Here is a 26,889-nt window from a genome sequence, read left to right as displayed (position 1 = left end):
TTCCAACATATCACATAATTGTATTAAGCATTTTTTTTTTTTTATTGTACCATAAAACATTTGAGCAGTCAGAACATCAGGTCACGTTTTCATTCCAACCTGAGGAGAACACTGCCATCTGGGCTGCAATTAGTGGAAATGCAATTCTGGGCCATTTGCTTGTTTGCATGAATATCCAGAGTCAGAAGCAGAATCGTGTTAATTACTGGTTATGCATTTTCAAATATAATACATTATTTAATTTAAAAATAAGAGCAGGATTACTGAAATGTGTATTAAAATGAAACTGTTACAAATACAGTGTATCGGCTATAGAGAAAAACACTTGAAACAATAATGCTGTGGCTATAAATTGATTACGAGCAGCACGCGAGTGTTGTTGGTTACTGTGTGCGAGGCGTGAAAGGACTCGCAGAGGGTGAAACTTATGCACAGCCTGTGTTGTGAATGAAAGTGTGCAGATGGTTATGCTACATTTCTGTTGAATCAAAAATGCCAAGAGGTGGTTATGTTTAAAAACTGTAGTAGCACGCTGATGGATGAGTGGGTTAGTCATCAGTGGGATGCACCCTGTGGAATCTTCCTCTTCTTTAGCATGATCCATTTCAGCGTATGCCATATAAGAGAGGAGGTGATAGAAATTACAGGACATGGGTGGGGATGCTGTGCACTGATTATCTGAGTTTTCTTTATTTACTTTGCAGGTGTGTTACAGTACTGGAGCATGGACACGGTGGCAGTAACAAGAGACGGTGTGCTGTTTCTTCTGCTGGGATTTTTAATGATCATCTTCCTGAAGATGGAAGCTCTAAAAACATGGAAGATCGCATGAACCTGAAAGCTTCCACTTTGGGAGGGTTGTTTCTACCGGGTAAAGCCCAATAAAAACTGAAGCACAGTAAAGCAGGTCTTTCACGTAGCTCCACTTAGCCACTCTGATTTTGTTTGACAGACTACCTCTTAGAAATGCATTTAAGTTAACAGCAAAACTACAAATAAAAGTCTGGCAGATTTAAATAAAAATGATTTTAGATAAGCAAGGAGACAATTTTCATTTCCTTTGCATTAAAATCTACTGTGATTATCCAGCAGAAATTCAATAAATCATTTGCAGAAATTCCAGTCTAACCGCTGCGTGATCTTCTTTTCTTCTTCCTCACATCTGTAGTATCTTTAGCGCACATTTGCTGTAGCTGCAATGTGATATGTGGATTTGTGCTACAAACGCAGTAAACAAGCCTCTCGCTGCCTGAGCGGAGAGCACTGATAATCTGCCTGAGCATTATCTTATGTCACTTTTTTGTGCATGCTATGCCCTTCTAATGCCAGAGTTTTTACCATGTCAACACTCAAAGCCGCGCTCGCTGAATTTCAATTCAGTCATAAAAGAAAGTGACATCTGTGTTGGTTTGTAGTGCCGGTGGAGGAAATAAAATGATAACAACAGCCTTGCTCTAAATCCAGCAGAATGGCAACTTCCCTCATTCAGCAACACAGAGACTTTTGAGGAGATGCCATTGCTGCCTCATTGCTTTTTCACTCCCTCTGATTACTCCTCTCATCTTATGTAAATCCTCTTAAGTCACATGTTATTGTTTATTGCAACTGTGAAGGTTAGGTGTTCCTAAGCCTTGTGCGTGCTCTTATCTCGGCAGTGCATGCATCTTTGTCTCTCCGATGTGTCTTGTTTTCGTAATACACTAATGGATGGGAAAAAGTTGTCTGGACTGATGCGGCGAAGACAACCAATCCACTGCAGTAAAATATTAATCTCTCCCGGTGGCTAACAACTCTTCATGAAAGAGAGGCAGTTGCATGCTCTAGGGATATCACGGCATTATCAGCAGCCTGCTGTGTTTGGGTTTTTTTTCCCTTTATATTAAATATAAACAGTTCCAACAGATGTGTTTATTTATTGGTGGTGGAAGTCAAAGGCTTTCTTAGCAAATGACCACGCTCTTCCAAAGGATATGCTCTTCAGGTGTTCCACTGTTACTGATTTAATATATATGTGCCACTGTTTCCACAAGTCAAAATGTGTGCCTTCAAATAGTTATCTAGAAACAGAGGTGACATACTAGCTTTTAATACTGAAGCTGAAGTCTCTTTTTCTGGTAGCAGGAAGTGAAAAATGAACTTTTGCCAGTGGATTGTTCAACATTTCTTGATATATGATCTTTTGTAATGCGGTGTTATTTTTAAAAAAATATGTATTCATATTTACAAACTGTGGTATCATAAGACATGATAATATTTATACATTTTTATTGTATATTTGTTTTGAATTCTCTGTATGTTTCTCAGATCCTTAAACTCCATGTTTGTAGTCCACAACTGCTTTAAAACTACATTTCCCTTGAATGTTATGTCAGGGAAACATCCTTAATTAGGTTTTCATGGGTTTGCTTTTTGTTTGCTTAAAGGAAGCTTGTACAGTATAACACAAAACTACAAACACTAAACACTAAAATAATATTTTCATGTTCAGAAATGTTTTGTAAAGAAAAGAAAAGTCCAGTGCAAAGACTTGAGATTGTACATCTACTATGTCTAAGTAAACAGTGCCGTTGCTTTACACGGGATCTTTCTAGAAAAAGACACCACTCATACACATCTCACAGTTTTTACAATACAGGTAACTAATATTTCTATTCAGCTGCTTGAACATCTTGGAAAGTTTTGGCAATAGTAATGTGTGGGATATAAAGGTTCGGGGCATTGATCTCTGAGATAATGGAACCACAAAAAATACAATTTTCCCAATGATACCTTGAAACATATATTTTTTTAAAGCACTATAACGTCAGTGACCACAGTGTGTTTGGTGATTTGATGAAACGTTACTCTAGAATTTGTTCCTACTAGAGGGATCTGTTTTCCTTTTCTGTTTCTGAATCAAGTGTAGTTATAAATTAGTGAGGAGATGGAAATAAATCAGATTTTTGGTTTTCGAAATCAAACTTTAGGTTTGATATCTGAAAAGGTTTCATAGATACATAGAATCCTAATATAAAAGCACTATCATAGTGACGGATTCCAAATTTCTACCCAAATAGTCAATAAATTTTGACTGTAAAAGTTAAAACACAATGGTCTAAATTATCTCATATGTTTCTATGCAGGGCTTTTTCTGCAAATATAGAATTTAGATAACTATTATATCAATTTATGACGTCTTGATGAGTGCAAGGCAACAACAGTATTCCGTGAGATGAAGCTAGTTAATCTAGCCCTGCACTCTGAATATGATATTGTATATCAGTTATTTCCAGTTTCTTCCTGAGGGCCCCTGAGACTGTGCCTTACAGTTTCATTATTTCTGCAAGCAAAAGGAAATTAATCTGTGAACTGAACGTATGATTTAATTACGTTTACTGACACAAAATTGATTAAACTGAACTGATTAATAACAATTCAGAAAAAATAACCGTTTTAGTGATTTTCTCAGCTTTTCACTATGAGAAAACTTATGCTACGCATTTCAATATTTTACATATGGAACAGTTACTTATTTATTAGTTATTAAAGACATCGGCTCAGTTTTGGCTCACAGTCAGTCAGTCCATCCAAGACTTAAGACTTACTCCAAGATATTCTTATGCATACCGAGTTAGTGTAAATCATTATTAGGAAGGTCAAATCTTTTTGGGTTACTGACCTGGGGCGTTTCTGTCCTTTGATATCTCATATGAACTTTGGAGCTGACCTGCGTATATAGCTTCTTTGGCACAGCTTCTGGGTTCCACTGCACACAGACGGATAAGCGTCAGGGCCAGGGTCGTGCAGAGAGGTTTAAAGGGGCGGGTGCTCAAAGTTAAAAAGGGGCACATTGAGCCAGGCTGAATAACAACAACACACATTCATCAAGAATCTAATATGGGAAGGGCAGGGCTGTGTTGATCTGAGACTGTAGACATTAAAAAGTCCATAGGAGAGATGGTAGCTGATTAAACAAGTGTCATGAGATAATAACAAAATGCAAAGATTGGTGACAGTGCTTGGAACCATAAGGCAACAAAAAACTGTGAGAAATAATTTAGGCTCTGCCTGTGAATCACTCTCTGCTTCTCTTCTTCCTTCCATCCCATCATTTCATATATCACTCTCCACTTGCTGTGTATCTGAGAACAAGGCACAACTTGCTATTGCAATAAACTATAATCTAATTATCCACACCTAACAACTCTTGCACTTAATCTATAATAAAATAATGACAGAAAAATGTTATAGCACTGCTTTTAGTAGCCTCACACAGCTCCTACTGTTCCCTCCTCATGTCCTTACCAGCCATGTCTGGAAAATGTTATATCATGAGTAATATTTTTTTTTTAAATCCACCTAAATAAAACAAACACATGCACGCACACACAGTGACATTTTAAACCTTCTTCAGAATACTGTATATACTATGGGCATCACGGTGCTGATCCAGAATCCTTACATTATTATTTATTACTAGAGCTACAATAATAATGCAATGAGGAGGGGGAAGTAATAAATATGAAATAATGTATTTATGATGATTCCATTTGTTTCACTATCCACTCTGTGCAGGAGCAAAGCTTATTACATTTTTAAACAGATACAATAATTTTATTGCTGTAAAATCCAAATTTTGTCTTATTTAAAATATAAATCTAATATAATCTGCTTCTTAATGTTTGTTCTTTAAAATACAGCGTGTGTTTTTTAATATAATTATAATAATGCATAATTATGTGGACATGCATATTAGATCGTTTTTAGTGAAATATAATCCCTCCAGAAAGGCAGGAAAAGCCCGGAAACTTACTTTAAAACTAAATATGTTCTAAAAACTTTAAAACTAAATATGTTCCCTAAAACGGTGACAGAGCTACAGACCCATGACAGCCTTACCCAGGTAGCTAGCAGCTATGACCAGCACTACTTGTGCAGTTAATAAAAGGACAGGTAATGTTTGTTGCGCTGTTGCACACACAGCACGCTCGTTTGTTTCGACTTACCAACGTGTCCGTAATAAGCCAACACTCCTGTGTGCTATACACCACAGTGTACGCTGTACACCTACTTACTGGTTTTGTGGCATCAGTCTGTGTCTCTGAGTTAATTTGTGTTTCTCCTACAGCTCTGGACCGCAAAAAAATGCGCGTGCTCTTTGTGAGTTCGTTCCCGGATCGTAACCAGCGCGTTCTGCTGTCAAGGGCGATCATTGGTTAAATGTGATCATGTGACTGATGCAAGCCAGATCCTTTTATTTAGCAAAACTGTGATTAATAGTTAAATATTATTGTTGAGGGGCACAGACAGGACTCCACACACACACACACATTAAAAAAAAATTTTTTTTTAAAAAGTTGCCTCAACAAAAGGGCACTTTGGGCACCCATCAGGAAAGGGGCGGGTGCTCAAGCCCCTCTAGCCCCCCCCCCTCTGCACGTGCCTGGTCAGGGCGCAGAGATCGGTTCAGTTTGCGCAAATTGTGTCGTTACGCAGTCCTAACACTCTGAGTTGCGCGGAGCAGGAATGGAAGAGCCCAGCGGCATCCTGATTAAAGGAGGCAAAGTTGTGAACGAGGACTGCTCCGTGATCGGCGACGTCTACATCGAAAATGGGAAAATAGTTGAGGTTGGACTGAATCTTCAGATTCCAAAAAGAGTGCGAGTCATTGATGCCACCGATAAACTGGTGATCCCCGGTGGCATCGACACGCACACGCACATGGAACTGGCGTTCATGGGAACCAGAGCTGTGGACGACTTCCATATTGGAACCAAAGTAGAGTTTCATTTAAAATGAATCTGTCATATTAATTTCATGTTGCTTGGCAAGATATGTTTGGCTATGTTTAGCAAATCAAAGAAGCTGGTAGTAAGAGTAATCACCTTCACCTATTATGAGTGGTAGTGGAAGTGCATGCGATGGATGCAAGTCCTTTTTTTTTTAATCAAAAGCTGAATTTGGAATTTGAGAGTAGAATCAAATTTCTGAAAAGAAGGACAATGTGGGATAAAATATGAATAAAACACTACAGTGACTTGAGAATCACCTCTGTCTTAAAACAGCATCAGCATGCAGTTTTGCTCCATAAGTATTTGACAACAGCTTTAATTCAGGGAATTTAAGCAACATATTGCATAATTTTTTGGGAAGGAAAATACATAGACAGACACTTTTAGAAGCTCAAAAATAATTGGACAAACAAAAATAATTTTATATATTAAGTTGTTTTGAATACTTGGATGAAAATCCTTAAGTCAGTGACTGCCTGAAGTCTAGAAGCTGTGGAAATCACTGAATGCTGTGTTTCCTCTCTTGAGATGCTCTGCCAGGCCTTTACTGCAGTCAAGTTCGGTTGTTTGTGTGTCTCTCTCTACTTTCAGTTTTGTGTTTAATAACTGAAAAGTATGCTCTGTTGGGTTGATATCAGGTGACTGATTTAGCCACTGAAGAACATCCCCTTCCTTTACCTCGAGCAGTGGGAAGTGCAAATCCATTTTGCAACATTTGGTTGAATCTGATCAGAGATTATAGCCCTGAACGCTTCAGAATTCATCCTGCTGCTTCTATCAGCAGTCACAAAAACACAAATCAATAAACACTGTGACTAGTTCCACTGGCAGCCGTACATACCTATGCAATAATATTGCCTCCACCATGTTTGGCAGATGGTGAGGTGTGCTTTGGATCATGAGCTGTTTCTCTCCTTCTCCACAGTTTTCTCTTCCCATCATGACTCCATTCCTCTCTTGATTGTATTCTTTGACACTGATATATCTACCTCCTCGAGACGTTGGTTAGATGTTGGGAAGTTGTTTTTCTTAACTGTGGGGGTAACTCTGTTGTCAGAGTTAGCCTTCTTCTCAATGCAGTTTGATTCAGTTTCATTTATGTGGCTCCAAATCTTCTTGATCCCGCAAAGAATTCATCTGCAGGACAAAAACAGATCAGAGGTCATTGTTACGCTGATGCCCACGACTTCTCAACATTAGTATCAGGTGTTATTTTAATGGGAGTGACAATAAGAAATCTGTCAATCATTGTTTGTTCAGGCACCATTCACAAAGATGATTGTTTTTAACATCTGGACTAGTAGCCACACTCAAATCACTTTTATATCCAGCATTTTCTACTTCACAGGTTAATCATTTACTTACTTCTCTGTGGTAATGTGTGCATTTCACCAGGCTGCTCTGGCAGGAGGGACCACAATGATCCTGGACTTTGTCATCCCCCAGAAGGGCAAGTCTCTTCTGGAGGCTCATGACCGATGGCGTGAGACGGCTGATCCCAAAGTTTGCTGCGACTACTCGTTGCACGTTGCGGTCACATGGTGGAGTGACAAGGTGAATAAGAGTGAATCCTTTTGTTTTAGTAGACTACTAGTATTTACTGTCTAGACACTAAAACTAATGACACTAGGTCAAGTAGGTTTGCCCAGTCCAAATATTGCTGCCCCCCTTTCCCCAGAGCTCCATACATGTCTCCCTTATTACAATCACTTTTCTCTTTTAGGTCAAGAAAGAGATGGAGACTCTGGCCAGAGAGAAAGGAGTAAATTCCTTCAAGATGTTTATGGCCTATAAAGATGTGTTTATGCTGCAGGATTCTGAGCTATATGCTGCTTTTGCTCAGTGTAAGGAGGTCGGAGCCATAGCTCAGGTTCATGCTGAGAATGGAGATTTGATTGCAGAGGTTGGTGTGAACCATACGAAACAAATGAAAACAGATTTTGAAAAAGAAGTTGCTTGTATTAATGAGCTACAATTTTTGTTTTTTTCTTACAGCTACTTATTGCCTATACTGTACAGGGGGAAAAAGTTGCTAATAGTAAAGTAGATCTGATATTTGACATTCCAAACTTAAGCAATATGGTTATTTTTTTGTAAAATATCAAGAGTTTAACTTGAGAAATGAAATAGCCTAAGCGTGGTGAGATACTAAAGCTGAACAAACCCCTGTGTCATAACAACACAAGCCTATATGCTGTTTTTGATTTTCTGTCAGTGAAGGTTTTGTAAGTGCAGCTCAGGTAATCAGTGTCAGAGTATAAACACACCAGAGCCCAGAAGGAATGCTAAGTTAATGTTTCACCCTGATGGCAGCTAAGCTTCACTTTGTGTCCAAAGAATAACAAACACTGTGGCTGTGAGGAACAGAGAGGAACTGTGGTGCTGAACGAGGAAGACAGGAGCGGCAGAGAAGCATGTGAGAGTTGTGCAGGACATGTATGAGGACAGGGAAATAGTGGTGGAAGTGCAGTGACAGAAATGTTCAAGGTGGCGGTGGGATTACGTCAGGGATGGGCTCTGAGCCCCTTCTTGTTTGCAGTGGTGATGGATAGACTGACAGATGAGGTCAGCCAGGAGTCTATGTCTAGACTATGATGTTTGCAGACAACATTGTGATCTATAGTGAGCATGTAGTAGGTATGTCCTGGAAAAGTATTAAAAGTTAGTAGAAGCAACACACATTACATTTGTGTGAATGAGAGGGAGACAGGTGGAAAGGTGAACATCCAAGGAGTCGTGGTAGTGAAGACAAGATGAGTCTATGGACGGTCAGCGATTCAATGCAATGGCACGAGAAGTAAGGAAGAGATTAAGATGAATGTCAGTGATAATTTATGACAGAAGGACAGAAGCATGAGTGAAAGGGAAGGTTTACAAGATGGTAGTGAGACCTGCTATGATGTATGGTTTGAAGAAGGTAAAGCTAACAAAAAGACACGAGGTTGAGCCGGAGGTGTGCAGGGTTGAAGATTTTCATTGGCAGTGACCCGAAAGGACAAGATTAGAAACGAGTACATCAGAGCGACAGCTCAGGTTGAGCAGTTTGGAGACAAAGATAGAGAGACAGGTCTGAGATGGTTTGGACACGCGCTGAGGAGGGATAGTGGATATACTGGAACTTTGTGGAGCTACCAGGCAGGAGGGAAAGAGGAAGACCTCTTTTTAGGTTTATGGGTGTAGTAAAGGAAGACATTCAGAGGACTGGTTTGACAGTAGAGGATAGGGATATGTTGGGATGGAGGCAGATGGTCCGCTGTTACCCCTGAAAGAAGAAGATGAAGAAGGTTGGTTGAAAGCCCCGTGACACGCGATGTTGGAGCAATGCCAAGGAAAAAAGATGAAATCTGTCATTATCTGTCACCAGAAACCTTCCCCACAGATATTTTGACAAGTTATGTCAGGATAAGCATATATTCAGTTAAGGTGTTTAAGTTTCAGAGGGATAGGAATAGTCATGGTGGCTTACTGAATTGACATGAATTGGAAATTAATGATGTAATTTCTATTAATATTAGACAGAACTGCAGCTACATTCAGACAGTCAAAATCCCCACTATGAGAAAGATCTGTTATTTCTTATGTGCATTTTCCAGCTTTTTTTTCAAGTGTCATGGCAAAAAACTACCACCAGGGGGTAGCAAATACTCAACAACTACTCATGTGACTCTGTTGTTGCTCAGAGCAACATGAATACTGTATTATTGCTGCTTGGAAGTGTGTTAAATGTCTTGCCAGCACTACAGTAAGGCACTCACATGTTGTTATTCATAGTAGCAAATTTTAATTCAATCGAATCAATATAGATTCATCAAGTATAAATCTGACTGTCTGGTCTCTGCCTTGAAGTGACACCGTGCCGTGTTAACCTTCCATCTCCTTTAACCTTTATCCTGACTTGTTGTCCCTGCTGTGAACCGACAGGGGGCTAAGAAGATGCTGTCCATGGGCATCACAGGACCAGAGGGCCATGAACTGTGTCGGCCAGAAGAGGTGGAGGCCGAAGCCACCCAGCGAGCTATCACCATCGCCCATGCTGTCAACTGCCCGCTCTATGTGGTTCATGTCATGAGTAAATCTTCCGCCAAGGTTGTGTCTAACGCACGCAGAGATGGTGAGTGTGGACTCCTCCCACCTGCTGTTTAAAGAGGGTGAGGCTGAGAGCTGATGAGCTTCAAAACTGGTTTCAGTTTTCTTTGTTTTATGTTTTAGTCAAATATTGAGTTATACAGTGTTTGCTCATTTTGGTTTTTGTTGCCGTGGCAAAAAAAAGCCACTGAGAATTTTATCTCAGCATGAGGTTTCTGATTGCTCTCGAGCAGATAAAGTATACTCGGTTTTAGTAAACATCCGACACGGGTTTTTTCTTTCTTTCTTTCTGAACAGGGCGTGTAGTGTTTGGGGAGCCAATTGCAGCTGGTTTGGGCACTGATGGTACCCAGTATTGGCACAAAGACTGGGCCCATGCTGCTGGTTTTGTCATGGGTCCTCCGCTTAGACCTGACCCCAGCACACCTGGGTACCTTATGGACCTACTAGCTAAGTAGGTAGAACTGAAAGTCCAGCAATATTGCTTGCTGGTGGTTTTTATTCAGTGCAGTGTGTGTTTTTTCCTGTCTCTCTCCCCGCACCCCCAACCAGTCGTGACAGATGGCTGCCCCTCCCTGGGCCTGGTTCTGCTGGAGGTTTATTCCTGTTAAAAGGGAGTTTTTTCTTCCCACCTTCACTAAGTGGTTTCTCATAGGGTACAGTCTGATGGTTGGAATTCTTTTTCTATTGTTGTAGGGTCTTTACTTATATAAAGCGCCTTGAAGCAACTGTTGTTGGGATTTGGTGCTATATAAATGAAACTGAGTTGAATTGAAATTCAGTTCGGTTTGTATTTTGGCTACAGCTACAGATTTTTTAGGCTATGGGAGTATAGAAGTTCAGAATCCCATGTGATCCCACTCAGAATCAGCTAATACAGATTTATCCGAATCAGACAAAATGTATCTGGATCAACTGTACGATGTGTTTGCTGTTTTTTTGCAGCTACGGTGTTTGTTTGTGCTGCTATCATTTTAAAAATATTAATAAAAGAACATTTCTGAAGAACTTTAAGCATGCCACTTGGTGCGTATTAGTTGGACCTGAATCAGAGGTTCTGTTGACGAGTTAGGTCCAGCAGGCCTCAGGTTGGAGCATCAAACCCTAAACAGCTTAAAAAATACATAGTTTGTATCTGTCATTGTTCCATTTGATAAAAATAGCCCAAAAATTGTTTGGTCAAATTGTTCATCCAAGGTCAACCAAATTGACCTTTGAGAAACTTATTAATATCTTTAAAATGATAGAGGCACAAAGAGCAATATTTGCAGCACAGACATTGAATACCACGTCTGTTGGATTTAAAGAAGGTGGCGATTTTAGGATCATGTTCACATATGACATCTTTGCATGACAGAACTTTCACTTGCAAGTTTGAATGGTACGACAAACTGTGTTAACAACAGTGATTTCTGGAAGTGTTTCTGAGGCTGTGCAGCTATTCCTATGACTGAATCATTCAGTCTGAAGGCTGATCAGGGACAACTAATATTAATTTTGAGCCTTATCGATTGTGCACTGAGATTTCTCCAGATTCTCAGAATCTTTTAGTTTTTTTCTGTAGATGATGAAATATTCAAAGCTTTAGCAATTTTATGTTAAGAAAAATTATTCACAAATTGTTCCACAATTCGTACAGTTTTTTTTTTCCAGATTGGTGAACCTCTGCCCATCTTTACTAATGAGAAACTCAGCCTCTCTAAGATGCTCTTTCTATACCGTCTCATTATTGACTTTTGTCAATTAACTTAATTAGTTGCAAAATATGTTATTTCCAAATTAGCTCAAAATGAACTAATATTTTCCATGAAATAGTAAAAATGTCTCAGTTTAAGAATTTGATGAGCTTTCTATATTCTATTGTGAATAAAATGAATAAATTTATAAGATTTGATAATTTGACATGCTGTCGCAACTTTTTTGGCAATGAGGATTTAGAATTGACCAAAGTGACCCTCAAGGTTACTGATACATTTTTTAGGTTATTCCATCATCAGTTTGGACATAACAATCATTTTCCTTCTGTTCATTGTGCCAGTGATGACTTAAGTGTGACAGGGACGGACAACTGCACCTTCTCTGTGTGCCAGAAAGCCCTGGGCAAGGACGACTTCACCAAGATCCCTAACGGTGTGAACGGTGTCGAGGACAGAATGTCTGTCATCTGGGAAAAAGGAGTGGTTAGTACTAAGGATATACTCACTTTTTTAGTTGTCTTTTTTTTAAAGCACCGGTTTCTTGACAACAAGTTTTAAAGATGCCATGTGGTTAATGTTCGCATAACAAAAAGTAGAAAATACACATTTTTGACTCTGTACCGGCACATTTGCATTCATGACATCGTGCCATGATGTTTAATGCTGGGTGACTGTTTTTACTATCAAATATTAATAATTCTACTTTTCTCACAATTATTTGGATGATATGCGTATTTCTTTTTTCCTGCAACACACAATAAACTCCCAGAGCTGCAGATGGCTGCACGATTGCAAGCACTGCATTTTCTGGCCATTGTTGTGGGGACTGTGTATCAGCTCAGCTCTCCCAAGGCCACTGGAAAGATTTACTTTGTGCAACAGTGCTTACAAATCACACATTAGATGATATTTTGGCAGAAATGAGTTGCTTGCACTGACCTTTTGTCTGCTAATTCTGTGTATTGTTGTCGTCCAGTGTGGCCCCCTAACTCAAACTGGGTGCTTTGTGCATTTTCTCCTCCCCTCAGCATAGTGGCAAAATGGACGAGAACCGATTTGTGGCTGTCACCAGCAGCAACGCAGCAAAAATCTTCAACTTCTACCCGCAGAAAGGCCGAATCGCCAAGAACTCGGATGCTGATGTGGTTATATGGGACCCAAGGATGACCAGGTGAGAACTCCAGCTCAGGTCATTCAGCAGTGTGGAAGAAATTTTTAGAAATCGAGCAGTGAAAGAAAGTCAGCTAATGTACGTAGTTTTAAAAGTGCATGATGAATGCAAATCCTGATGTTAAAAATGGTAACGTCGCCACTGTCTCCATCAGAGCTCCATCAGAGCTCCATCACACGGTGATGCTGAACCATTTGGCACACTTGAGAGCGTGTCTTAAGGTTGTCAGGCACTTCACTAACTAAGATAAGGTTTTTAAGTTTAGCTGTAAAGCATGTAGGCGACAGATACAGGCACCTAAAAAGAGAAGAGCTATATCTTTCATCCTGTGCCACGTCAACACTAACGCACTCACTAACCCTCCACATAAGCTGATTACGTCTATGCTCCATCCAAAAGTCGGTGTATGTCATCACTTATCTATAGCTGCAAATTAAAGCATAACACAATTTACATATGAATGAAATTCATCTCTCTATTAAAAAAATATTGAAATGGTTCCCTTTTTGCTATGTTTGGTAATTTTATATTTTTAGGAAAAGATTTTAACACACTTACATAAGCTCCATCTACAAGGCACGAGTGAGACGATGCTGATGGGTCATGGTGAGAATTTTGAAACTGACGATTATTTCATGTGGGAGCTAAACCAATTTCCTTCGTGCAGAATACACGGCGTTATGGCTGCTTTCAGGAATGTGCTCAGAATATCGCAAAACTGGTCATGTGATTGTGTTGTACTATTTGAGCTGTTGTGTGAAGCACAAGCACAAACGAAGACAGTTTACATTCCAGCATCATGTGTACTGTAGCACAATCTTATATAACCTGGAAATAGCAATGCACCGCTCTGTTTGCTGAAGGATCTGGGCTGCATCCCTCAGGGATCTAACCCACTGTGGATGTGAGTTGATGAAGAGCATATTAAACCCCAATGTAATTCTCTGTAAATGAATTTACTGATAATAATACAAAAACAACAAAAAAAGATTATGTCAGGACCAATAAACTCCACAGTTGTTACTATGAGGTGCTTTCCAGTATGTCTTCCCTCTCAGACCTGTCACTCCTGGACATCACCTGTTTGCTATGCTGTCCATTTAAGTTGTGTCTTTACCACATGCGCATGTCTGTGGAAGTCATAATGCCTTTCAAGCATGAGAGCGCATTGTATTTGATTGCTGCACAGTGAATTCATCTGTGAAACTGTGTAATTAATTTGCCGTCAGCACAAGTGTCACTTCATAACATCCGGGACCAGGGGCCACAAACAGTTGCATAACCGCCTCCCCCCCACGAAAAAACCCAAATCCCTAGGAAGCTCACTCAGTTGACTTGTTTCTCATAATTGGGTGAGCTGAATAATGAGGACACATCTTGTTTTCGTCAGTGCACACTAGGCATGGTGTCTGGCTTCACAAAGCCACAGGAAACATGTTTGTGAATGGAGAGTAAAAGGGGTCAATGAAAAAAGAAAGAAAGAAAGACATCCGGTGCATTTCATGGAAGCAGCTGAGTCACACTTACTTTGCTGTTCCCTGCTGACTTGGTTTTTCACTCAAATGTGATTTATTTGTTCGACATCATCAGTTTGTACTCTGCAGAGCATTTCATACTTTTATTATGAAGATATCTTCTACAGTCCTAATCAACTTACTTCACGTAGTTGTGCAAATATACATGTTGTAACTTAAAGCTGCTGTGATCAATCATTTTCTGCAGATTGCCCACTCCTCTCTTTCTCTTATATTTTTGTTTGTTGGTCCAGTCAATTCCAACTTTGGTTTCAGTTTTTGATTGAATGGGGTCAAGCTAGTAATTACATGGAATCTGTCTGATAATACAGCCACAAATTCAAATTAACTCCCATTAATTTGATGCTGTATACATCAGAAATTCAGACGTTTGTCAACATGCCTAAATACATTGGGTGACTCTCATGTGTTTGGCTGATCAGATACACCTGTTCAGCTGTTGGTTGAACCTTTTTCACATTTTAATCAAGAAACTAAAACCTAACAAACGAAGAAATTCTACAATTTCTTTATAAATCAAACCAGGCAAGCCCGTGTGAACTAAAGCCCCAGTTTCCTGTCTTTAGCTCACAGGCGCGGCACCCAATATGGTCTTCTGTTGCTGTAGGCCATCTGTTTCAAAGTTTGACATGTGTACATTTAACACCAACATTGTCATTGTACACCATTTAAATTACTTTAATAATTTCTGCTACTAAACTCCATCACAGCTATGCTAAATTTATTTTGCTGAGAACTGGAAAATGTTGCCGCTCTTGTGTTTCTTTGTTCGTATTTCCCATCAGGCTCCAGCTTGCACAGTCTTTTTTTATATCTGGATACTGGCTATGCTGCAATATTATGTGGCCGTGCTCACACAGCAGCCTTTGGATAGATGCCACAATAATGTAATAGGCAGCAGTGAAAATGTTGAGGTGCCTTTTTATTGTCTGAAAGAAGCTTAGTGTATGTGCTTAGTAAGCCTTTAAGAGCCTCACATGAGCAAAAGTTTTGAATAATACATTATATTACTGCTGCACAGTGAACAAACTGCAAGTACATCTTGGCCTGATTCAATCAGTTTCAGATGAGGATGGACTGCATTAAGTTTTCACAATAGATTTATCCTTTTCTTTGGTATTCAGAAAGCATCGAGCAATTATCTAACGCAGGCTACATGTGACCAATGAGTTTAGCTCATAAAAAGCCTCCACTGACTGTTTCTTTAAAGCCGCCAATGTGTCTTTATGTAGGAAAATATCAGCCAAGACTCATCACCAGGCTGTGGACTACAACATCTTTGAGGGTATGGAGTGTCATGGGGTACCTGTCATTACCATCTCCAGAGGCAAAGTGGTGTATGAGGATGGGCAGCTGAAGGTGTCACCAGGACATGGCCAGTTCATCCACAGAAAACCGTTTTCTGAGTTTGTTTACAAACGAATCAAGCAGCGGGAGCAGGTTAGTAAAGCCTTAGCGTTAGAAGTGTCACTGAAGTTCCACATTTTTTGGATGTGAACTTAATGGGTAATGTATACACATACTTATACAAAAGTGTTGCGATTTTGCAAAGAAAAAATTGCTCTTAAAAAATGCACTCAAAAAAATCAAGTTGACATCAAGCGATGATTAGCTGGTCCTGAAACAGAGATTCTGGGTTCATCCAGTTCTCGTGAGAGGGCAGCATCAGGGACAATTTCAGGGTTTGGGCCAAGAGTTCAGGCTGTATCACGATAGCTTTCATAGGTGAGTCTGAAAAATATCTTTAACACACAAAACATTCACACCATTTTTACACATCTGGTGTGTAAAAGCCTTTAGCCTAACTGTTCCCTCTTTTATTTACTATTTATGGTCAGTTGAGGTAAGCAAACTGGATGCTGGTTGTAGCGTCATATATGCTGTAAGCATATAAATTTGGATTTAATTACCCAGAATATTGCAAATAAGTATATCTCAATAAGATGAACTATACAGGAGACTACACACTCAGGACACCGGGGTGTGATTTTGACTCAGTCTACTTCTGATATTTGCTAAAACTGATATTTTCCTGTGTCTATTCCAAATGAAGATCATGAATTGCACAGAGGACATACATTGGCAGGACTGCTTAGCTGTAAAAACACTTTTCGTAGTTAATTCAGAATTATGAACTTGAAGCAACCAGACTGGGAGTAGGTACCACGCACAGGATGACCTAATGTTTCTGTCTGCTTTGTATTTGACCTGCAGGTGAGGAAACCTACAGCTGTGACCAGAAAGCCATATGAAGGCAAAGTCATTTCTGTCTGAACATATACCTGGGAACTTAAAGGGCACCTTAAATCTCCAACAGTACAACCCAGAAGCTACCCATTGCACAAACAACAAGTGTTTTCTCAAAGACGACCTTCATTGGAGTAGCTTTTTGCATTTCAAGCATATGAGGGTTATAACATGTTGAATTTCTGCCTGAGTCAATGCTCCGCTGGAAGAGGAAACTGAGTCACATACAGCTGTATCTGCAGCCAGCTCTGTTCAGTACACAGCTCACAAAAACCAACTCTGCTGCTGCAAACTATACATTTGTTACTAACACCATTATGTAATAACGCAACTCACCATAAGAAATGCAAATCAGGTTTATGCATGAGTTCCTGGTTAGTAAATGAAAAGTCTCTAAATAGAAAAACCCAATTTCACTGTATATTGTGTTCTGTGCTCTAAAACAATAGTAAATCAACATTTATAGTTGTGTGTAATTATGCCTGAGTTTTCTTCTTCACAGCATGTTTTTGCATTTTTTACCCCATCTTCTAAAAGGCCAGTTGCCACTGGTAACAGAACTGTCTCTCACCCAAAAGCATCCTTTCCCTTTGATGAAATATTCATTAAAATACACTGACATGCATGCAGTAATAAGATTTACTCCGCTGACCCAGACGGACTCTGTGTTTGCATATTCAGCAGGCTCACACATCATTATACACTCCATCTATGCCCATGTATGGACTGCATTCATTCCTGCTCGTGGTAAAAAAGGTCTGCGGCTGTCATCGAGCATCATGTGGCAGCTTCCCATTGGGGTGGGCATGCTGGCATGTTATTATGCCACAGGGCCAGTTGAGACATAGTGTGAGCTTATCAGGTTGCCACACGGGTCAGTGGTAGTGTGTGAGTCACAGAATGCCTACTCATCCTCAAGCAAGAATGCTTCTTTCCTCTTTTCTTAAACGGTGCAAAGGATAGTTGGGGGATGGTGGGGTATTGTACAGTGAATGGTGAGCCTATTTAAAATGGTGACCTGGCTCCATTTGAATACAAATTAACGCAAAAATTATAATTATAACTTGAGTTTTCAAGCTTTAAACACAGAGGAAGTGATTCATACTAAATATTTACACTTTTTAAGTGATCACAGTATTTCTAAGAATCAGGTTTTGCCAAACATGGTGATATCAATTAGTCTTGCTAACTGTAACAGCAACGAAAATGTTTAACCTGCAGTTGAAGAGGTATACTTAACTAACCAAAGTATGGGAGTAACTCAAAGTATCTATTATTCTAGTATTCTGAACTTCAAGCTGAGAATCAGAATGGTGAAGAAAGACCTTTCAAATGACTTACTCAAATAACCACTCGTTACAACCAAATGGCTATTGGTTGGATACCAGTGTAACACCATTCTTATGGCTGGTTCCAGCCTGATATGTGCCATGTCATGAGGCTGAAACAATCTCACCCCGGTGTCTTGAAAATGACAGTGAGTTCACTGTACATAAATGGCCTGCATAGTCACCAGATCTCAGGCCAAAAGAGCACCTTTGGGAAGTGGTGGAACCGAAGCTTTGCATCACTGATGTGCAGCTGACAAATCTTAAGCAACGGCAAGATCCTGTCATGTTAATATGGAGCAAAATCTCTGTGGAATGTTTCCAGCACTTTGTTGAGTCTGTGCCGTGAGGAATGAAGGTATTTCTAAAGGTAAAAGGGCATCTTTGCAAGGTATACCTAATGTAGTGGCCGCTAAGCATATGTTCTCACTTTGCCAGGAATTATATATTAAGTAAATATATTAATCATGACTTTCCTCAATCCTACAAGGCTGAGCCAGTGGTGACGCCTGAGTGATATGATTTAAGCATACTACTAAGTAGCGTGTGTGTACCACTAAGTATTTAAGTACGCAGAATGATAGTAAATATACTGAGCATGTAGTGTATAGTATAGGATATCTACTACTTAAAACATCTGTCATAAGCTGTTAAATAAAGGAAGTTTTTTTTTTTTTTGTGCAAAATATTAATGCATAATGAACAAACACAGCCTAAGGGATTTCTCAAAACTGTGTATATACCAATAAGACAGTAATAAACGAATAGTATTTACCTGGGCTACACTACCCTGAGGAATACACATTAATAGCAGTTTTGACCTTTCCCTATTCACACATCACTGCATTTCTCACCTGTCACAGTCTGCATTATAAAGTCAGTAGGCTGTGACCTGTTCCTATGCTGAGTGAAGAAACAGCACCTGCATGATGCTAATGAACGTTGACAGTGCATAAGTAGGAAGAGGACAGTGCTGCTCACTGCACATGCAAATGACATCTGTCTTAGATTATGTAAGCAAATATCGCTGTTCTACATTCTGCACAGAGGTAAAATGCAGAAGCCTGTGAGGTTATAACTGCGGTTTCTTTATTTTATATTTTATGTAACAAACATAATTAGGTGTTTATTCATAGCAGGAATGACTGCAACCATCACAACTGATAGTGGCAAAATGATCATAGTTTGCGGTTGATTCATAATAAAATTCTTCCTCTGTCATGTTATATAATGAACATGATGTAATAGGTAAGTAATGTATTTCCTATTGCTGAGAGCTCATTGCAGCTCTGTTGAATCAAGGTAATACCTCTTAGCTTATGGTCTTTAATTGCTCCACGGTTACCACAATCATCAATTAGTAGACTGAGCTGTCACGTGATGCCATAAATCGTAGTATACTGCTCTAGTTTTCTGAATAATAATGACACAGTAGGTGGTGGATTACAGGTGAGAACTGGGGCGCAAAGAGTACATATTTATTCTGATAAATGTTAAATATAATATAAAACAATTGAAGAGAAATGTATTATGATGTATTTTGAAATAACATACACTGAAAGTTTTCTATATGAGATCGCTGCAAAAAGTGCATCCTCACCTAATGTCCACCCTACTGGCACTGATTTTATATTAGGATTTAAAAATCTAGGTGGTTTTGGTATGGCGAGTAGCCTTCAGTAATATTAATAAATCACACAGCAAAAGTGCATTCATGTAGTTGTAAAAAGCATGACAATATAGTAAGTAATCAAAGTATTCAGAGTAACTTAACGGAATATGTTACAAACTACATTTTGGGGCATGTATTCTGTAATCTGTAGTGGAAGACATTTTAAAAGTACCATTACCAACACTGGGGATGGTTAAAACATCACTCTTAGATGCACCCTGGCTAGATGTAGAACAGGCTCTATGCAATAATATAGAGATTTCGGACCTACCATTTATCAGCTCAAACACCAAACTACATGTATGTTTCTCTTCTCTGACAGCACGATGGGAGTTTCTTAAAATGACTGAGTCTTCATTAATCCCACGCAAATGTACACCTATCTGGAACAAAACTGACATACTACAGAAAAATAATATGATTAACCTCCCAGATTGGAGTCGTAAAGGAATTAAATCCTTGGAATATATATTAGAAGGAGGACTTTATTCAATTTGACAGACTAGTTGTACAGTATGGGATTAACAAGAAAATATTTTTAGAATATCAACAAATTGATTGTGGTACAATTTCTTAATCTTAAAACCCCAAATTACTGTCTAAAATATACTGGACACTCTCCAAAATAGATGAATCAATATCCTTTTCCAAAATGGGAAGCGGATTTATCAGTGATCTTAGACCAAAATACAATACAAAATACTACATAGAGTGCACTATACAGGTCAACGGATATTCAAGATAGGCTTTATGTCTTCTAACAACTGCAGTTTGGTTCTTTCCACCAGTGCAGAGGGTTTGGTGCTGGATATGTGAAGACTTATCAAAGTATCTGAAATGTAACATTCCAGCCAGTAGCTGTTTTTGATACGGGCGACTTGGGCGGTTACCCGGGGCAGCATCATGGTGGGGGAACGGCCAGAGGGAGTGTTCGCCCAGGGTGCCAAACAGGCTAGGACCGCCACTGATTCCAGCCTTCCCTCTAGTCCGCTTGTTGGGCATCTTGGATGACGTCACTACATAGATGAATACAGCCCACATGGTTCTCACCAATGTATGCATTGCCAAGATAACTGTCTTCATGAACTGGAAAAATAAAAATAATCCTAATTCTAACCATTATAGAGACTGTCTGAAAGATCATATTAGTCTTCCCGCCTTCATTATTGCGCTTGATGTGGGGGTAGGTACAGGCTTGGGGTGTCTGGGGATTCTTGGGGGACTCAACCTGGGGGCTGTGGTACTGAACTGAATGGGGATCTGTGGCTCTTGGGTGATGTTTTCCTGGTGGTTGCCCGCAGCAGGGCTAGAGGAGGGTCTGTGCTGGCGGACGAAGGTTACCGACCTGGTAGTCTAGCTGAACTCTGGGTGGGTCCAGAGTGGACTTGGGGTTTTAGGCGTGCTCTGCCTCCGGGCTGGGGCTCTGGCTGGGCTTTTGGGGCTTGGGTCCTGGTTGGTGTGTCACCGAGGTTGTGGGTGGGTGCATGCACGGAGGCCCAACCCTGGTGCGGGGGGCCTCTGGTGCATCGATGGAACTGGGGGCCTCTTCAGCTGATGAGGAGGTTGTTCTCGTTCTGCTTGTTTTCTTCTTTTAGCAGATGTGTAGTGTCTTTTCTCACTGTCTCTCTTCCCCTCTGTTAATCTTTCCCTCTCCTTTTCTTGAACTTCTCCTGTCTGCGTCTTTCCCTTTCTTATCCCCCGGTCATGTCTGTTCCAACTGTAATAACTTAAAACTTTAAATAAATAAATAAATAAAGATCAGTCAAGTGGACCAGTATGGTAAAGCCGTAATGATCCACTTGGGAAAACAAATCTGCTGGGCATTTTTCTTGGCCTTCAGACAATAATTCTAAGTGCTACAGTGCCGGACAGGACAGGGAAAAAAAAGAATAACAGAGATTTACTTTTGTATGCAGAGAATGGGCTTAAGTAGAATGGTCTCCCTCTAAAAAACTAAAGGAAACTAATAATATAATTATTATAATAAATAAATATTGTTGGATCTCCACACCGCCATGGTGCAAGATACCAATACATTCTCATTGTGCCAGATAATGATGTTTTATCAAAAACGGTTGAATGTCAGACATACGTGGAAGGTGCTCTTTTTGTAGGTGCACTGATGTAACATGCAATATACTGTAGTGTTTAACCGCACAAGGCAAAAATAGAGACTTTGGTTCAGAAGTTCTCATTGACAGACTAAAGTATAAGGCTGATATTTCTCTCCGCGAGATCCACGGACCATCCATGTTGATCTGTCAGTCTGCACCAGGACTAGCACTGCCATCACTAGAGTGTCTGTGTGGAGAAGATTTTCCTCACAGGATACTTTGTGGGTCCTCTTTAGAATGAAACAGTAGCGGGAACCAGAAATATGGCTGATGAAGAAGAACAGAAAAACTACATAATTAGAGATTTGGCTTTTTTTTTTTTTTTGGCTTGCAATAGTTATTCTCAAGCAATATGTTAACATGCACCTTGGTAATAAGTGACCTGAGGCTGCAGTTGTTTTTCTCCTTTCTCATTTTGAATCTCTTCCTCAGGATTTTGCCGTGGAGGTACTCCACTCTCTCCTCTGCAGCAGAGGGGAAGAACTGTTCACAGACCATCAACCTTAGCTGGGAGACTTTGGTTGCCATCAGAGCCATAACAAGCAGGGTGAGCAGGATGGCAGTCAGTGGAATTACAGAACTATATAGCAACAACTTGGGTTTGGGGAGGCACTGCTTCTCAAACAGAGTCACAGAGTAGGAAAAGTCTTTTTCATGACTTTCTTGTCCAAGAGACATTCCCATTAAAGTTGCAATCCCCTGCAAGGATAAACAAGTGAGTCTTTTGTGGTTGAGATGAGGAAAATATTTAATAAATAAATAAATATTTACTACGGTGTACTTACTTTGATGCTCATTAACAAAGGGATGTGGAATGGCTCCAGCTCTGATAACCTTGTTGTAACAATGTCAACAAAACAGTACAGCAAGGCGTCCACAGTTATGAATATGACCCAAGCTATGAAATGGGAGACAACTGGAATTCCAAATTTCACCATAGCTTTCCCTTCTCTTGTTGTGGGACGGGCGGAGGGAATGAAGGTGTACAGCTGCTCCTCCTCTGCCGTGAGGGGAAGGACGTGGGATTTTCCTTCCGCCTTCTGCTTCTCGTCAAAATGAACAAACTTGCTGCTGATGAACCTGTTTTTGTATTTCAGGTCTCTGCAGTATTTTTTTATGTGCAATGCTATAAACATCATGAGCACGAGGAAGCTGATGGCAGGAAACATCCTGTCGGTCACTGAGCTCACTGTATTCATCAGGGCCTGTGCATATTTCACAGTCTCGTTGAGCTTCTGCTCTGCTCCTGCGAGCCTCTGCCTGAATTCTTCTGATTCCAATCTTGGAGAGACGTTGAGCTGGGAGTCAAATCTCACTACTCCCAGGTTTGTAACCCCTTTGAGCATGTCTCCGATCCACTTCAACATCTGAACATAGTTAGTAAATGGAGCAATGATGGAGGCTTTTTTTGCCTTCAGGTTGCAAATCATACTCCTGACCAGCAGCGAGAGGTTCTCCAGAGTGTTACGGATGTTCTTAAGAACCACTAAACTGGTTCCAGCAGTTAACAGCAAGTTCCTACTCTTTTTCATGAAAATGGATATAATAAAAAGAGTCCCTAAACACCTTACTCTCTTTGATAGGAAGAGGGCAACAGTCAGCAGTGTCCCAAAGCAGGCGGCAATCCCCCCAGCCACTGCTAGCTCATAGTCCAGAGCGAAGAGGAGGTAGAGGAGGAGCAGGGAGCTGAGCAGGAGGCTGGAGATGCTACAAATGAGGAGGAGAAGGATTGTTCTTCTGAATCCATCCCTTTTACCAGTGGTGAACACATCCACAGCTTGAAAACCCACATCCTTAAGGCTTTGTTTTACTGTAATCCATGAGAAAAGCATCCTGGATATTAAAGTAGACGTTGAAAAACAAAAGCAAAATTGGAATGAAATGGCAGGTTATAAGAAAATCAATATATTCAGTAACTACTGTGCCCAAAAACACACTTGTGCTGAACAGAAAGGCAAAGTAGTAGTCTGATGTATAAAGCTCAGCAGCTCTTCTGATTCATGTAGAGTGCAGTCGCCTTAAATACGACAGAAACAGGAAGACTGTTGTCTTTGTCATTAGTCATTTTGTAGTCATCCCTATTTTTCAACCACAAGCAGAAGTAAACAGAGGCTGAATTATGACTGTGTGGTGTGTGGAACTGAAATATCCTTTTCACATAAAAATCTAATGCTTTACTAAGAATTTCAAGGCGGTATTGCAAAAATGTGTGAGTGGACTGAATACCAATAATTTTGTGTATTTAGGGTAACATATTCGTATTGCAGAAACAATGATAAAATACCCTTTAACAGGAGTAGGTGATATCAGAGAATCCTAATATTCAATAGAATTAGAAGGTCCGTGTGACTGTATTCATTTGACCCTATATGGTCATCATGTTTGTCACATGTCCAAAATGGCAGGCAACTTAACGTTAAGTGGTTAGTGGTCATGTGATCTGCAAAACCTCAGTGTTGTAATGCTTAACATCAGAATTTCAGCACTGTCTTGGTCAGCACATTAAGTCCTGTGTACTTTATTCACACACTGAGGCTAGCATTGAATGTTTGTTTCAGAGAGAGGTGATAAAAAGAAAACATTTTCACTGATTTGTGAGCGTGACCTGAATACTCAGCGAGCTTATTTAGCTAATTACCTTTAGAACAGGCTTCGATTTTTCAGACAAAGAAAATAATACTTCAGAAAGTCTATCTTGTGGTATTTTCCTTCATAGTAGAAACAATAGATGCCTTTTTTTATGTTTAATTGGAAAAAAACTTGCACAACCCTGTCAAGGAAAAACCTGTTGAATTGAAACATTAAGCGAAGTACGTTGTCGGTGTGTTTGTGGCGTGGACCCAAAAAGCAGACAAGGGAGAGACTGAAATGAAGTTTAAACAAAAAGCGAGCCGCTGATTTGGCTCAAAAAGCATGAACACAAAAACAAAGCAAGGCGAACAGGTGCGAGAGAAACATGAACATCAATCTGAGCAGGTGCAAGAAAACAAGAAACATGTACATGGACCTGAACAGGATTATGAGAAAGCTGACGTGACGTGGAGGGAGGAAAACAGATGAACCGACAATGAATTAGTGAGAAAGAGGACTTAAATACACAGGAGGGTAATGGGGAAAACAGCTGACACAAATGAACCTGAACGCCACAGGGGAAGTACAACTAAAGACACTTAACATGGAACACCAGACTCTTCGCAATAAAACAGGAAAGAGAAAAGGGACGTAGACAAGACAACACCAGCTTGACAAATAGAACATGCAACACGAAGACATGAAATACATGGGGAGACAGGGGGCACACAAAAGACACAAACAAGGAGACACAGAAGAAACATAACTAGACCAAAACTCAAGTAAACTTTAACTAAAATAATAACACAAGAACTTTATATGATTTCAATATAACAATCAAACTGCACTGCAAGTACATACATTTATAAATGGTCTAGTTATTACATGAAATAAGCATCCATAATCACATATTTGAGAGGAAAAAAGCCCGTTAACTCAATATGAGTAAATAATCACTGTTTACATGTGATTATTCATCAGGGCCTTTAAACTTATACTTTAAACGTATTCATATGAATTTATTTGTGTTTTGATGGGAAAGCAAAAATTCTCTCTAAAACATCCCATAAACTTCAAAAACAAAAAAAAAAATCAAATAAAAACATCTTCACTGTGCAGAATGTTTGTCTGTTAAATCAAAGAGCTGCAGTCTGCCTGCTGAGAGTTACTAGGTGTATGATGTCGCAACGGAACAGAACTACCCATATAGAGCAGAGGCTTCAGTCATTTAACTGCCCTTCCTTCGTGAGTGCACAACAAAAATCAGAGCTCGTTGTTTAAGTGTCTAAATATCGCATTTTGAAGATTTTTTGGGGAAGAAACATTGTGAATACACTGACAAGCTTCAGGAAAACCGTTGCTGTATTTATTGGATCCAGCCAAGTGGTGTAGCATCTTTTTACAAGAATGCAGCGCCAAAACCTGTCGCCAGTGTCTGAGAAAGATCAGCTGGGTTTAAACCCTGTCAAGCTCCCACTAAAGAGAAAGCGATTCCAGCATGATGCTGCACAAAATTGCAGCAGAAGTGCTGACGGCTCCTCCCCAGCAAGGGGAAAACGCAGAATCTGTGGAGAGAAATTTGTACTGAAAAGAAATTTCAGTCAGATTTCAACCAACTGCAGAAGCATCACTAAGGCCTGCTATTCAGAAAGAAAAAGGATGAAGAAAGACACAGACAAGAATGAATCAGCTGTGACACTACCAAACATCCCAAAAAGCGCCTCTATCACGATGATCCGACTCAAAGGCAAGAAATTGAACGATACAGCCTCGAGTTTCCAGAATGATGCCAGATCCTCTGAAAGCAAAGTGATGGAGAAAAAGAGGCCAGCAGACCAGAAAGTTAGAAACATTTGGATCATTGGCTCAAGCTACGTCAAAAGAGGAGAGTTCAGAGCAAGACAGAAGTTTGGAGAGAATTTGGGACTTAATGCCAAAGTCCAATGGTTTGGCAAAGGAGGGATGGGCTGGAGTGGCGTCCTTCCACGTTTTTATGAAGAGTTATCTACACGGAGCCTGCCTGACATATTGATTATCCACGCTGGTGGAAACGATTTAGGACTCATGTCTGCCCAGCAACTTTCTGGTATAATGAAGATGGAATTGATGCAACTGCACAAAGAGTTCCCCTCAATGACAATTGCTTATTCCTGCATCAATCAGCGCCAAGTGTGGAGGTATGGAAGTCCGTGGAAGATCAATAAGGACAGGGAGATTGTCAACCATACCATGAGAAAGGCTGCCCACTGCTTTGGAGGGGTGATTATTGAACATCCCTGTTTGAAATTTTTCGACAACAATCTTTGTACCAGACGGAGTCCATTTCACAAAGAAAGGAAATGAACTGTTTGCGACCAGCATCCGCTCCACCATCAAGAACATTCTGCAGTCAACGCAGAGAAAACAGATTTGAGGCATCAACCTCTATAATCTGACTACACATATGAACGAGAATACTGAATAAATGCAGTCAAAAGAGCAGTGAGTAAAGACTCCTTTGCTTACAGATTCTGAATAGAGATTAGAAGATGTTTGTGACAAAGACACATACACAGACAGTCTCTCTCTGTCACATTTACACTCACACTACAAGAAGATGGTTGATTCATGTGTCTGTGTATTTTCTAATTTTTTATTCCATGTGCTGTATGTTTATTTTTTATTTTTTTTTAATGCAATAACTGAAATAACACAGAT

At 39.9% G+C, this 26,889-nt stretch overlaps 2 protein-coding genes and 1 pseudogene across 2 annotated transcripts; 2 read left to right on the top strand and 1 right to left on the bottom strand.

Annotated features, from left to right (window-relative positions):
* Positions 1–5,440: 5,440 nt before the first annotated feature.
* On the top strand, positions 5,441–16,972 carry dpys (dihydropyrimidinase). The gene is made up of 9 exons (XM_006794784.3): positions 5,441–5,757; positions 7,167–7,325; positions 7,495–7,674; positions 9,693–9,882; positions 10,155–10,311; positions 11,896–12,037; positions 12,583–12,725; positions 15,493–15,700; positions 16,475–16,972. The coding sequence occupies exons 1-9, from the start codon at positions 5,506–5,508 to the stop codon at positions 16,532–16,534; spliced, it is 1,491 nt and encodes a 496-aa protein (XP_006794847.2). The 5' UTR covers positions 5,441–5,505; the 3' UTR covers positions 16,535–16,972.
* A 4,841-nt stretch (positions 16,973–21,813) lies between these two features.
* dcstamp (dendrocyte expressed seven transmembrane protein) lies at positions 21,814–23,453 on the bottom strand. The gene is made up of 3 exons (XM_006794940.3): positions 22,407–23,453; positions 21,988–22,320; positions 21,814–21,888 (listed from the first exon to the last, which is right to left on the bottom strand). Exons 1-3 carry the CDS (start codon positions 23,451–23,453, stop codon positions 21,829–21,831), a joined length of 1,440 nt encoding a protein of 479 aa, XP_006795003.2. The 3' UTR covers positions 21,814–21,828.
* Positions 23,454–25,380: 1,927 nt separating this feature from the next.
* LOC118454508 (uncharacterized) lies at positions 25,381–26,665 on the top strand (annotated as a pseudogene).
* The last annotated feature ends 224 nt before the right edge of the window (positions 26,666–26,889 follow it).

The sequence above is a fragment of the Neolamprologus brichardi genome, chromosome 11, assembly GCF_056152115.1.
Source record: "Neolamprologus brichardi isolate AB-2024 chromosome 11, ASM5615211v1, whole genome shotgun sequence".
In the NCBI taxonomy this organism is placed as follows: domain Eukaryota; kingdom Metazoa; phylum Chordata; class Actinopteri; order Cichliformes; family Cichlidae; genus Neolamprologus; species Neolamprologus brichardi.
This window is presented reverse-complemented; position numbering and strand designations above follow the sequence as displayed.

Excerpts from the sequence above, each read along its gene's own strand:
- dpys (XM_006794784.3), top strand. The coding sequence starts at position 5,506 with ATGGAAGAGCCCAGCGGCATCCTGATTAAAGGAGGCAAAGTTGTGAAC. Across the intron at positions 5,758-7,166 it reads ACTTCCATATTGGAACCAAA|GCTGCTCTGGCAGGAGGGAC; the intron begins GTAGAGTTTCAT and ends GCATTTCACCAG. Across the intron at positions 15,701-16,474 it reads GAATCAAGCAGCGGGAGCAG|GTGAGGAAACCTACAGCTGT; the intron begins GTTAGTAAAGCC and ends TTTGACCTGCAG.
- dcstamp (XM_006794940.3), bottom strand. The coding sequence starts at position 23,453 with ATGCTTTTCTCATGGATTACAGTAAAACAAAGCCTTAAGGATGTGGGT. Across the intron at positions 22,321-22,406 it reads CTTTGTTAATGAGCATCAAA|GGGATTGCAACTTTAATGGG; the intron begins GTAAGTACACCG and ends TTATCCTTGCAG. Across the intron at positions 21,889-21,987 it reads TCAGGTCACTTATTACCAAG|CCATATTTCTGGTTCCCGCT; the intron begins GTGCATGTTAAC and ends CTTCTTCATCAG.